We start from the raw sequence: 13,813 nt of genomic DNA on the forward strand, positions 1-13,813 counted from the left end.
CCATTGTAGAGTTGTCCTTTGTTTTGTACAATCTTCATCAGTGTGTCTGTAATTGCAATGCTAAAAAAACTAATATCTAATGCTTTTTTCCTATTTATTTTCCTTTCCCCCTCCCAACAGAATGGGCTCGTTCACATCAGCGCCGCAAATAAAGAATGTGGACTATCAGGATGATAAGCTAGAAATCACGGACGGTATGTCGGTGCCGGATCTGGTCGACTACTGCCGGATAGCGCGCGGCGACGAACGTCCCCAGCTTGTGAAGCGCAAATTTCTCAAAGCGATCGATCGCTTGAACGGTAGCGATCTGACGGACGGCTTCAAGATGCTGCAGCTGGACTCCATCTCGAAAAGTAAGCTACCGTTGAACGGTGTATCGCGCAGTGTACCGAAAAGATCTAACCAAAGCTTCCCTATCATTTGCAGCGTGCAGCGAACCATCGGCTACGGCCACACAGCTTCGAATATTCCAATGGAACATGCTCTCACAGAGTAAGTAGGAGTAATACTCATTTAGCCACAAAGAGACAAAATTCAATTGAGTCTTTCTTTGTTGCGGAATTGATTGAGCAAATTTCCGTTTCGTGCGCTACTTTCAGCACTCGGCATGCACAATGACGGATTCGTGCGCTGTCCGCTCGAGGCACTGACGTGGGAATGCAGGCGGTATCAGGTGATTGAGGAAATTGTTCAAAACGATCCCGACATTATCTGTCTGCAGGTATGATTCGATGATTCCGTTGTGTGTTGCGGAAATTTGTGAAGATATTAACCAATCGTTTACTTTACCGATTGCCCTCTAGGAAGTGGACCATTTTAAATTTCTGCAAAAAATTCTCAGCACCCAAAACTACGAGGGCGTGTTCTTCCCCAAACCCGACTCGCCCTGCCTGTACATAAACGGCAACAACGGACCGGACGGCTGTGCCGTGTTTTACAAGAAAGATCGCCTCGAAATGGTTAACCACTTCACCCGCGTGCTGGAGGTGTGGCGCGTACAAAGCAATCAGGTGGCAATAGCGGCCGTACTGCGTACGCTCGACACACAGCAAGAGTTTTGCGTCACCACGACCCACTTAAAGGCGCGCAAGGGTGCGCTGCTGTCGAAGCTGCGGAACGAGCAGGGCAAGGATCTGCTGTACTTCATCGACGGTGTGGCGGAAAATCGGCCGGTGATACTGTGCGGTGATTTTAATGCGGAACCGATCGAACCCATCTACAGCACGGTGTTAAACTATAAACCGCTCGGACTGGCCAGTGCGTACTCGGACCTGCTGGCCGAGGAATCGCAGGATGAGAATAATCAGAACGCGCTCAACACTGTCGTCGGGTCGGGTGAGCGGTGTAGCCGCAGCAGTATTGGATCCGCGCACAGTGCCACCGACGACTGCGGGCTGTCGAACGGCGTTAGGACGAAGGCGGAACAATCGGCGGCATACGAACCGCCGTACACGACGTGGAAGATCCGCGAGGAGGGCGAAGTATGTCACACGATTGATTATGTGTTTTATTCCAAGGACAAACTAACGGTACGTAGAACTGTGGAGAGAATTTTAACTAATTGTGAAACTGCCGAAAAATTTACCATATTATTCCCCTTTCCATATGTCTGCAGGTGAAAAATTGCCTCATGTTTCCTTCCGGCGAGGAGATTGGTGTGGATCGCACGCCCAGCTTCCAGTATCCTTCCGATCACTTTTCGCTGGTGTGTGACATCGAATTAAAGCCCACGAGCGATGGTTCACAAACGGACGTTTGTAGCACGATACCGAACCATCAGCTGTAGTTCTGTAAGGCGTTAGGCGTAAATGAACACGACCGGCTTCCGCAACTGGCGAGTGACGCAAAAGCGCAACAGGTTGCCGCTCTGGGAATCGGTTTCAGTTCCGTATTGAAATTGCTTCAAAAATCGATTTTCCTTTATGCAGAGGCGCGTTTGTTTTAGCAGTCACAAAACCGCAGTTTGAATCGTTTGGGTGGGAAACGGCAAGGCGATTTTAGTTTTATTTATGTGATAGCTACTGTGATCGTGTAAGAAATGCAGTGCATAACCAGGTGTCAGACACAGAGAATTAAGCAAAAATAGGAAGAAGGGACACATAGAGGGGGGGGGGGTCTTTAGGTGGTGTAATATGTGTTGTTTTCTTTTTCTTCGTAACAAATTAGGTATTGTGTGGTTTTATTTGTATATGTTTATGATTGACTTGATTTCTGCCATAACAAATGTGTGTATCTGGTTCAGCATAGTGCTGATGTGTAAGCCAATAACATAATACCGAGACCGGGCTAAGAGCAACAGGGTCAAACTCCGAGAACGCCTCCCTAACTAACCGAGGTTACCACGTAACTTCGCAATTTAAAAAAAAATGCGTGAATCAGTAAAACCCCACTGCGGAGCAAATTGAATATAAAAATAGCTCCACCTTCAATGCTTGGCAAGGCCGGCGGCCTGAAGGTGGTGTACAAATTATCCCCCAAACTATATTTATAACCCAGATGTTAGTAGCATTAGAATCAGAACTTATTTCCATCGAACAGAAGAATGTGTAATGGTAAAAGGAAGAAAATTATATATTTTCATATCACTCACCAGCGCAGTAAAAGAGGCAGATGCTGCTGAAACTAGTAGTGTGTAATGGTAACGATCTATTTATAATAAAAAAAGAAGTAAACATAATTTCGCCCCTCGTTTGCTTTATTCTCGCTTTGCTTGGCGCGCTGCTGCACCGTTCGATGTAGGCGCACGGTGTTGTTGGTCGCGTAAGGGTATCCTTTTATTCTGAAGCGGGAAGCGCTGCCGCGTCCCCGCGTAAAGCATAAACATACATAGTAAGTTCGTTGCTGGCTGAACCCACTCAGCTGCCAATTTCCTGCGTAATCGTAGTGGTGGTGGTGGTGCGTTGAGTGATTGTACAAAGCTATCGCTATCACCGTTTTCTACAAAAAGAATGCGTGAGAACGCTTACACCTTACTCTGGCTTTGATATGCAAATCTATAACTCTGCTCTAAAATAGGCTTAGCCATCCACTTCTTCCTTCCTAGTTCCGTTTGAGGTTGCTGTGCGGTTATTTTGTTGAAAATCAATTCACTTATAATTCTGCTATCTGCTTTTGAAAACACAAAACCTTACACACCTGAGCTAGCTTGCGTACTGTGGGCTGCTTGGCTTGAAATCAATACTAGCAAACCAGACACGAATGTTTCTACTAGGTTCGATGCTACAAATGATATGTTACAAATCTTTACTACCCAGTGTACGACGAATCACCCAGCACTGGCCCAAGCCCGGTGTGCAGCAAGGAACGGTCGGAGCAAATGCCCTCACCCTAAGGAAGCTTTAGTGCACAACCGCGTCTTTTAGCTAGGAAAGATTGCTGTAAGTAGTTTCTGTTTGGTTTGTTGTTTTTTCTTCTTCGTCTGCATAGTCGATCTGCAGCTACTTGGTCGTCCTGTACTGTGCTATCTTGCGGCCACGCTGGTAGGCTGCGCAAGAAGCTACCGGCTCGGTCCGGGCTGCTTTACATGAAGCTAAGAATAATATCGCGCACGCTCGTGTACGTGCCAGCTACCAGCCCGACAATGCCGAACACGATCAGAATGATGTCCTTCCAGAGTGTAATCTTGCCTGGGCCCAGCTTATCCGGCCACAGCACACAGATTTCCATGATCGCGGGAAAGGCAATCCCCAGCGCGGACAGACAGAATGCACCGAACAGCGAGATGAACAGACCCAGGCGAGGAATGGCAACGGCCAGCAGAACTGTAGGACAAAACATCGTGACGTTCGTATACTAGCATGTGGATTGCGTATGGAACTATGCATCTACTCACAAGTGGTAATGACGACAACAATTCGCACCAACATCTCGTACACCAGCTTGTTGTTGGAGTCGCGGTACTTCTCCACCAGATACACGTTCCAGATGATGTCCACTGGCACGTAGCATTGCAAGCCGTACGAAATAAAGATGGCTATGGCGAACAGAATTCTGATCGATTGGGACATGCTGTAAAACGAAAAAGGGAAATAGGATCAATATTTAAGGCACCAAGTCCACTGGAATACTGGTCCGGGAAACTTACATTTCCTCCTGGGGCAGATTGAGTGTGATGCTGCCGGCCGATTCAGCGCCGTACTTCAGATAGCCTAGGAAGCCCATGCCGGCGTACAGGAAGACAATCACAATCATGCCCACGTTAAGTACACCGCACGAGCCACCGAATGATTTCGGGGTGGCCATATTATTTTCCAGTGCTATGATCTGTGAAGAAGGATTGCAACTTAATGATCTTCCGAATGCGACTGATCAGAAATGGTCTTATAGTGATTTATAAACACATGTCACAACACCTAATTCGCTATTGAACCAAAAATATACCTCATTTATACCGATCTGAAAGTAGCTTTTGATCGAGTCAACATTAAAATCCTGCTAGCTAAGTTTGAACCAGTATTAGTCCGTTAGTTCTATCGTGTGAAGGTTGATAATGAGGTCTACATGTTATTAGGGAGTCAGTGATGGGTTTTGATTGTCGGGAGGCTTAAGCGGTAAGAAAAGTTGAGGCCCCCTGCAGATGATGGTAAGTGGGGGGGGGGGGAAGGGTAGAATCGTTGTCCTGACGCTAGAATATCTAACGGGAGTACTCTACACTAGTGTTGGGTTTCAGGAATCTTTCGTAGAGATCCATTGATATGAATTTTCAGCGATGAAGGATTTGAATCTCGAATCGAATCCCTAAAGATTCAAGAATCTCCAAGGATCCATGGATCTCAAAATATTTATAAATCTCCAAGCCTCGCATGGGCTTAGCAAATCAAACTATCCGGTATTGATAACCAAACCCCCCCCCCCCCAATCAAAACTCCCTCCTTCGGGGGAATTCTCCACCGGTTGACACAGCTGCTGCTCTATAGGCTAGCTTGACCATGTAGGTTGTTATGCCAAGAAGAATAATAATAAGTTCAAGCTCTATGAATCTTTGGAGATTTATGAATCCCTAAAGATTCTTGAATCTTTTGAGATTCGTGAAACTTTCCAACCGAGATTCAGATTAATTGACTCATTTCAATAATCAATTCAAATTCATTAATCTGAATCTGATCTACCCAACACTACTCTACACACTGTTAACAATCCACAGGGTCCTCAAATCAATGAGGGCCCTGGCGGCCACTCAATTAAACCTGTAACTATTGGGAGGACTTCTGGAGTACCTCAAGGAATTAACTTGTGATCATTTTTATGCTCTCTTTACGGTAATGGCTTAACATCTATGATACCTAAAGATTTCTGCCTGATGTATACCGATTTTGGTTATTTCCAATTTTTGCACAAGTGTGTCCTTGTATGTTTTCTGACTAGTGTATGGTATAGATGTGTGTAATAAACTTGTGAGAACTCTACAACTTTATAAGTCATCTGAATAGTTGTGATTGGTGTGTAATAGTGATGGGCGTTTCGGAGCGCACCAATGGCTCTGGAGCCGGCTCCGGACTAACGGCTTCGGAGCCCGCTCCGACTTTTCCCCGGAGCCGGCTCCGCTCCGACGGCTCCGACTTTTCCCCGAAATTGTCTGGAGGCGGTCGGAGCCGGCTCTAGCTTCGGAGCCGTTTTGCCCATTACCAGTGTGTAATAAATGAATTGTGTACTTCTGTGGAAGAGTGTTGAGTCATCACAATCTATAGGTCTAAGAGGATTATATGCTATTTTTACAAGCTGTCAGGATTAATTGTTCAATGTATAAGGGATGTCTTTTTGGATAATACATTAAATGTTAATCTTCAATAAAAAAAAACTATAGTAAAATTTGATAAAATGTTAGAAGTCCTCTGTAAATTCATCAAACATTTTTAAGTGTGTTACATCCGTTAGCACGTTTTCGTTGAAAAGCACCTAAGTATACGTTAGGCCAACTATATGGTCATGCAGTTATTATGTAAACAAATAAACAAAGTGTGAAGACTTACCACTCCGACTGCTTCCAGCGCGAACAGCGTTGTGCCGAAGAAGAGGGGAAATTTGCCCAACTCAGCCACCGGCTGACGTTCGGAGATCGGTGGGACATCATCCAGAATGTAGGCCAATATCAATCCAATGCCTGGAAACGTAAGGAAAACAGGTAATTTATCGGATGATCTGGCAGCATTATCCTGAAGAGGGCACACACTAACCGACGAATGTAATCAAGTTTGCCAGCGTGGAGAACGGCGCCAGCACCTTCAGGTTCCGGATCATGTTGATCCCGATCAGTGGCACTAGCAGGATCAGGCAGTGAATTTTCACATCCAGCTCGAGCCAGTAGTAATCCACCAGCTAAGAAAAGGTTCAATTTCCATTGAATGCTCACGAAACGAAAGCATGTTCCATCGGTTCGCTCACCTGCTTAATGTTGGTCGCTACAAACACTATATACACGCAGCAAATACCAAGCTGGTAGACGATCATGAAACCATCCACGATGACGCTGGAAATGGAGTGCGCGTCCAGAGATTAGACCGGGACCGGTAAGGCAAGTCTCCCTTCGAAAAGCGTACTTACACAGCGTACGGGGCGAACCGGCGCAAACATTCCGGACCCTCCTCGAGCGCAATCTTCATCGAGATCGGGTAGGTGAGGATCGGCACGCGATGCCGCTTGCACAGGGCGTACTGCGCCTGGACGAGCACGTGCAAGCAGTACGTGCAGAGGATGCCGATCAGGATCGTGTTCACCACGCCGGAGATGTAGCCCGCATTGTAGAAGGCTTGCGGCATCGCGAGAATGCCCGTGCCAAGCGATCCCTTCAGCAGGTGGACCAACGTTTCAAAGTTGCTGCGGATTGGAAATGTGGCGTGAACAATTGCGAAACGAAATGGCAATTCTGTACGTGTGCTGGTGTCACCACGTGTCACTCACGTCGTCGGGTGCGGCCGGTTCCGGTGCAGATGCGGGTCGTAGCTCTCGTCGACGATCGTGTTTCCATTGGTGGCGAATATTTGCATGTCCACGCTGGTGGTGCCCTTCTTCGAGGGACTTCCGCCCGAGCTGCTCATCTTGGGGTGGGTGGGTTGGGGTGTGTCGCTTCACGCCTGCCCTTCACAGCTGTGTCTCCGTACCGCCCAGAGTTGCGCACTGCAATTGGAACACAAATCAGTCAGCGTTAAGTGAACTCAATTGCAGTTCGTTTGTTTGCGTTTTTTTGTTTTGTAAGTCGTATTTTGTTGTGATAGACACGCACGATCGCGAGAGAAGCTCACGTGACATTACGCGAACGGGAGGCGTCGTGCGTTGCGCAGCTGAAGTTGAAACATGGTTGACCTTCTTGACAACTTGTTGATGATGTATGGTGTTGGCTAAAGGGCTCATATGGGAGGTTTACTAATTGAAACACACTTTCGCAATTCTGTAAAACGCAAAAGCGAAACCGGGATCAAGCATTCATCTCCAAACGGCCCTGGCACGCTGAAATGGATCCGGCCAGTAAACATTCCAAAGCAGTGCCATTTCAATGGTCGTAAATTCGCTAGTTTGCATTAACATCCCCGATCGAACCTACATCATCTTGACCAAGCGTACTCTGCCCATCCCAAGTCACCCTTAGCTGCACCGGGCAAAGGTGGTTCGATTAGGTCATCGGTGCAAAGATTCCTCGGCCCATGGGGAGGAGTGGGTTGTTGGATGCATGTGCTCTTTTGCTCTACTGCTACACATATGGTGCTAGGGCGGGTCCGGTGTGTGTGTGTGTGTATGTGTGGTTTTTGGCAACGCTCGGCAACTACCCGTCAGGGCAGGCAGTAAAATACTTTCCACCGGCGATGCGCATAGTGAAGCCGGCTTGAATTGACACTAATTGAAATAGATTAACCAAACCGGTAAGAGGCTAACAACGATCGTGAGCTGGGCCACTGGGGCGGCACCTGGGAGCTGAGGATAGTAACAAAACGAACGCGAACGTTCACTGTTAATGCCATGCCAGTGGTTGCCAAAATTAGCCTCAATGTCGCGATGCAATCTGGTTTGCTAAAACCTCATCCGCCCCGTCAACGGGGAGATTGTTTTATCAAAGTATAGAAACATTGTTGATATAGAAGATGACCCCTTGTTGGATGGAAGAGCGGAAGGGCAAGTGAGAGATTTTGAAATTTGATACAATGTACCGCTCGACGTTTTCTGCATTACATTGCATTATGTTACGTAAGAAATACTAAGTTTGCTCATCATTTCCTTCATGATTTAGCATGTAGGATTGATTGGGTGATATTGCCTTGAACCAATAAATGTGTAGCCTAATACAGAAGTTAAAGGATAGTATAAATAATTATTGGTTTTAACAAATATAACCATACAGCTACACGAAATGCAGCTATTTGTCAGCTTTGGATTATGTTAATATACCTGCCTGCACTTATTAAAAAAAAAGAAAATAGTTACGCTCCTTACACTGGACTAGCCTTTTTATTACCCATCTAATCCAATCTATCATCTAATGACAACTGTAACGATGATCATTCTTCGATCAGTTGATCAGATCATCGAAACGGGAACGATCAAAGCGAGTAGTCAAAGTAATTTAAAAAAAACTGGCCTCCTTTGATGTTTTTTTTTTTTTTAACTTTCTGCCATATAGTACGCATTACTGATTCACACTGTTGAAAGAAATTCAAGCTATCGTTGTATCTACGTGAACTGGCCGCTAGTCTTCGTAGTAAAAAGGCAACATTTGAAATAGCAATATAAGTAACAATGGCTCACTAAATTGATCGTACAGCAGCGCAGCATGTATATGTTAAAATAACTCGTACAGTCCGTACAAAATTATTTGTTTTAAATAACCTAGTTCTTTTTGCAACATATATGTTATCTTTACCTTTCAATAATTGATTAATTTAATGATTCACTTAATTCAAAATAATTGTTTGAACATGAAATTTGCCATTTTTGGTACAAAAAAAAGAAGCATGAAGCCAAGCTAATGAAGCATAAATCTCTTTAATTGTTAGATTGGAAAAGTATTTCAAGATTTATTCGAATGTATATCTTGTCTACAAATTGGGGTTGACCACAAATTTCTCGCAGATCAAAATATGGCCCTAGTGTACACTATAACAGAACTAACTAACTAAAGAACTAACTAAGTAACTTGGAACATTTACAATTAGTTAAATTTGTTAATTTTTACTGATTAGAGTCGTTACTGCTCTATCGTCTAAAGAGGCTCTTTTTATTATTCAGGAGAAAAGAGAGGCTCTTTTGATGTAAATTTGATTACCTGAAAGATGAAACATTCGGTCGTATACTAAAATAGAAATACGATCAATTGTTTATTTTCGAATTGAAGTGTTTTTTTTTTGAAAAATAATACAGAAAACCAGAATGTATGTTGAAATGGATTGAACTGGAAACCACTCTAGAAATGATTGGCATTCCAACACCTGTTGTAGCCTTTATCGCATTTACTTCAATAGCCTAATTTAATTGCTGAAGATCACACTACACAGCAGCTACCTTACTTCAGCAATTGACAAAAAACAATAAAATAATGATCGATCTATATTACAATTCTGAACTGGTTAGGTGCTTTTACGAGACACTTATTAAGAGTCAACTCGTAAATTTATATCCGATTCATCCGAGGGTACGTTCTCGTAAATCGGAAGATACAGAAACAGAAAAAAGAAGAAACCGGACAGCACATGAAGCGAATCACACACGCTGTAGCGTTAAGGCAAACACAGATAAACTACGCAGAATAGTTCCTTGCAAACAGCAGCATTGGTATTTAGGCACACATGCAACTCCCGGTTCGATTTCGCACGATTCCTCATTTAAGACTTTTTGAAACCGTACGTATCCTCACTAACAGTTAATTTACTTAAGTACACATTACACATGGATCTCCAACGCACCAGTAAAGTGATCGAGCCTTATCCCTGGCTCCTTGAATAAACACTTGAACACACGACACAGCTACACCGCAAGAACCAACACTTTAAATCCAGCACCAAATGAGCTGGTTCACTTCCGCTTACGACGACGGTCGACGGCCATCTGAGCGCAAGCATGGACAGGAGCGAAGGTTGGCCTCCTGTAGCAATAGTAGGGTGAAGTCCAAAAGTGGTTGAAAGGGGATGGGCGGGGAATGCTTTGGTTGAACGATGCTTTTAACACGACACGGTCAAAGTAGCAACAAGGGTGTCAGTGTTGCTCGAGACAAGACGTGCCTCCATCGGGTTTGCCCTAAAGGATGGTGTGTTTGTGAGACAGAGCAGAGTCTGGGCTGGGGTGTTGCGCACTTGTACTAGGTGACGGTGGTTGTAAATTGAAAGAAATTGTTTGTGCCCTTATTGTAATTGTGTGCGATCGTTGGTCTCGATTTCTTCTCAGCTCGGTTTACGTCATTGATTACGGCGAAACGACAGAATCAGGTTGTAGTTGGTAGTGTCAGGCGAGTGCAGCCGGCGCAGAGCTTTAATTTTCATTGCATCTCGTAACAGTTCAGTACGTTCCTACGGCAACTAAAAACTCCACCCTGATGGATGATTGATGGTTCTACATACCGTCAATAAGTGCTTCAATTGAACCGGGAGCGTGTGTGCACTATTTTTAGTTCCCTTGGCGCAGTTCGCAAGCGTTTGGCAAAGTTTTGTTGCGCTTCGTGGTGCATCCGGCATTATTAGTTGAGTTATTTTCCTGATCAGATTTTCACAAGATGGTAGTACTGAGGAGCTGCGTCACTTGTTGATTCTTTTGAGCATCCCTGCAAGGGCAAACTAACTTGCCGCCTGTCAATAGCCTTGAAGATGTTTGTCAGGCCTTGTACACAGGTAATCGTAGCAAGCGCCCTAGATAACAGGTAGCAGGCTTCGTTTCCAACAATGGCGCCTCTAATGATGTCAGTGCAAATTTCCCGTTGGATACGAATAGAGCCGGTATTGATTGGAGGGTTGATGTTGACCTTCGCGAAACACTTGAAATGCATGTTGGATGTTTTGGGTCAAAGGGTAGATGCTTATGGATTTTTGAACACTTTCAAGGTTTGAGTACATAATTGATGTTTCTTACCAACCATCTTTTTCTATCTCAATGTCCTTTGCTCGGCACCAACAATTATGTTAAGAATATACAAACATTTTAAGCGCGTGAAGGAGAGAACTCGATGGTTGCTTTGATTGTGTTAAAGTATTTAAAATTAGGCGAAATTCGTTAAGAACACAACGCGCACCTTCTGAGCAAGGACTACTGACTCACGTACTAAACATCATGTTGTTAGTCCATTCGTAAATAAGAATATCTTAAATAGCATGTCATTCAACAAAAACTGTCAAAATTATCTTAATTGTTTAATTGAATAATTAATTAAAATAATCATTTGTTTATACTTTAATAATTTAATTGTCCCTTGTTCTCTTATAGCATTATTATCACCTACCTAATTCTTCTACAAAATTCGGTAAATATGGTAGGCGAAAACTGAAGGACAAATTAATTTGCCATCAAAACCTCGACAGCCATGGAAGCAACAAACGAGCGAGCTGGTTGTCGTCGCGTAATGTTTATCTGATTTCCCGCCCGAGCTCACACAAACAAACAACAACAGCAGTCAGGCGTCATATCTCGTCCTCGCATCCCATCCGTGGTGATGTGCGCTCCCGGCAACATCTCGTAGCCATCTTCCGAGCCGTTCTTGGTATTGGTGAGTTTGCCCTTTGCTTGCGCAGACACAGGGAAGGTGTACACTCGCCCACCCACACCGAGTTTTCACTTTACAGCGTGTGTGGTTCGCTTCACGTGCTGTCCGGTTTCTTCTTTTTTTCTGTTTCTGTATCTTCCGCTTTACGAGAACGAACCCTCCCGGTCACCTGCTTGTTTCGTCGCATGTCGTTTTGCCTCGACACAAACCAACACATTCGTTAGGGAAATGAGAAATTGCAACATTTTCATGCACTATTTGCGAACTCTCATGCTTGTGCTCGCCGCAAGCGAGTTTTCATCACCACTGCTCAACCACCATACTGTTTGGATTGTCCCGCAGTGATACAGCCGTCTCGAAGATTTAATCTATATATATTCTACCATCTTTTCATTCACGTGCATTTCTGGCACATAGCTCCCACTCGAGAGCGATGGGAAAATAACTCACACGGGAATGCTAAGCAGCATAGAAGTGAAGAACAAAAACAAAAAAAGATAACTAGAATGCACCGCAAATGCAGTTGGAAATTATGTAACGTGTCAAAGCGTGCCAATGTCCTTGCAGTCCGCCCAAACACCATAACGAGCTAACAGTGACGTATGGTACGAAATACAACGCACCACTCTACCCATGGGCAAAACTGCGTGCTGCAGATCCGGATCCGGGTGTGATGTCCACGGGGCATGTAAAACACCATAAAGTACGCGTGCTTAACGAAGAATGTAAGGATCGGTACAAATAAACGTAAAATACACACCCCTCGTACGGCCACTTTGCACCGGAAGCTTCAAGTGCAGTCAGTAGGGTGAGGAGGGCAGAAAACAGCGAGCAACACAAACTATTCGCGTATGTATCCTTTTGCCCGGTCACTAATACCTTCCACACACAGTCACTGGCACAGACGGACGGAGGCGTCTCCTCTCTCTCGAAGCGGACGCCTGGTCGTTCGTGAACTGACTGACGCGGCTGCTTTGCGCTCATTCATTCGATGAGTTGCGGGCGGGCTTGCAAGAACCGCGTCGTTCACGCACACTTGTACGCTTCCGCCTACGGTGTACAGTGTGTAGCGTAAATGTTGTTTTCGCTTATTTCATTGATGAGTGTGTTTTTAATGTTTTTAAAACTGTTGATTGTACTTTACGATGCCAACTGTATTTTGTATTTCTAGCTATATTTTTGTAAAGGATATTTTAGTAGTGATGCTAAAGGAGTGTTACTATTAGTACAAATATGTACTAGCACCAGGAAATATTTCTACTCGTCAACGATGTTCAACGATTGCATACTAGCAGGGGCTTTGTGCGAGGTATATCGTTATTTTATTTATCGACACGGTTTTATTCAATTCAGTTAAATTTAGTCATGATATAAGCTTACAGTCCAATAGCAATCATGCTTTAAGCATGCATAATAATTGTTTGTTATCTACACTCATAACCTTGACACCATTTCTGATGGTTTACATTATCATTTTAATTTAAAAAACCTGAAACAAAACTGAAAACACCATTGCACCATTAATGTTCTAAATTAGTTTTGGTTTAGATGTAATAAAATTAAACTAAATTGAATTAATGTAAATTTGCAGTGCTATTTTTGAAACATATTATTTTAGAATATGCGGTCAATCAATGTAATGCTTATTTTTTCATTACTTTCATTAATCATTATTCATTACTGATAATACATAAAACCCGCAGTCAGCTTTTAGGTTTGGACATATTACAAAATAGAAGAGCAACTGCTCAGTGCATGTTTGTTTTAAAAGTACAAACTGGTCACATAGCTGCACTTACATTGTTGTCTTTCGTCAATATGTACGTCCCGAGTAGAAATCTAAGAAACAAACAAATTTTATAAACTTACTATCGTTCTCATTTGAATTGCCAGAGATCATTTGATTTTGGTGTACAAAACTTTTGGTCTTTATTCAAGCTTAATTTATGTGTCCTTCGATGTTACTAAATGTTTACGATTAAAAGATATTTATATATTGCTCAAGATCATAGGAAGACTTAGTTGGAGGTCCTTTAATTTTGAGTGATGTATGTAGGCCATGGAGATCAGATACTGAATCAAGAATAAATAAATAAATTATTTAAGCAACAAATTATAAATTTGAATGTTTAATAATATTGT

General features: G+C 43.6%; 2 protein-coding genes across 13 annotated transcripts in view; one reads left to right on the forward strand and one right to left on the reverse strand.

Annotated features, from left to right (window-relative positions):
- LOC121595200 (nocturnin) overlaps positions 1–2,355 on the forward strand; it is an 18,815-nt gene extending 16,460 nt beyond the window's left edge. For all 10 annotated transcript variants that reach the window (XM_041918958.1, XM_041918952.1, XM_041918959.1 and 7 more), the window contains 5 exons: positions 121–353; positions 427–492; positions 600–721; positions 804–1,529; positions 1,616–2,355. In XM_041918958.1, the coding sequence (XP_041774892.1) occupies positions 121–353; positions 427–492; positions 600–721; positions 804–1,529; positions 1,616–1,786 (1,318 nt within the window). In that variant the 3' untranslated portion in view covers positions 1,787–2,355. The remainder of the gene's footprint in view (positions 1–120; positions 354–426; positions 493–599; positions 722–803; positions 1,530–1,615) is intronic.
- LOC121595202 (proton-coupled amino acid transporter-like protein CG1139) lies at positions 2,167–12,644 on the reverse strand. 3 transcript variants are annotated; one of them, XM_041918964.1, is made up of 10 exons: positions 11,044–11,149; positions 10,539–10,948; positions 6,898–7,113; positions 6,541–6,813; positions 6,382–6,466; positions 6,174–6,315; positions 5,970–6,100; positions 4,085–4,263; positions 3,833–4,008; positions 2,167–3,761 (listed from the first exon to the last, which is right to left on the reverse strand). In XM_041918964.1, the coding sequence occupies exons 3-10, from the start codon at positions 7,032–7,034 to the stop codon at positions 3,520–3,522; spliced, it is 1,365 nt and encodes a 454-aa protein (XP_041774898.1). In that variant the 5' UTR covers positions 7,035–7,113; positions 10,539–10,948; positions 11,044–11,149; the 3' UTR covers positions 2,167–3,519. The 3 variants fall into 3 exon arrangements, with proteins under 3 accessions (XP_041774898.1, XP_041774896.1, XP_041774897.1); XM_041918962.1 differs by lacking the exons at positions 10,539–10,948; positions 11,044–11,149 and adding an exon at positions 12,432–12,644; XM_041918963.1 differs by lacking the exons at positions 10,539–10,948; positions 11,044–11,149 and adding an exon at positions 9,888–10,506.
- Between the last annotated feature and the right edge of the window lie 1,169 nt (positions 12,645–13,813).

This window comes from Anopheles merus, chromosome 3R (genome assembly GCF_017562075.2).
Source record: "Anopheles merus strain MAF chromosome 3R, AmerM5.1, whole genome shotgun sequence".
NCBI lineage: Eukaryota > Metazoa > Arthropoda > Insecta > Diptera > Culicidae > Anopheles > Anopheles merus.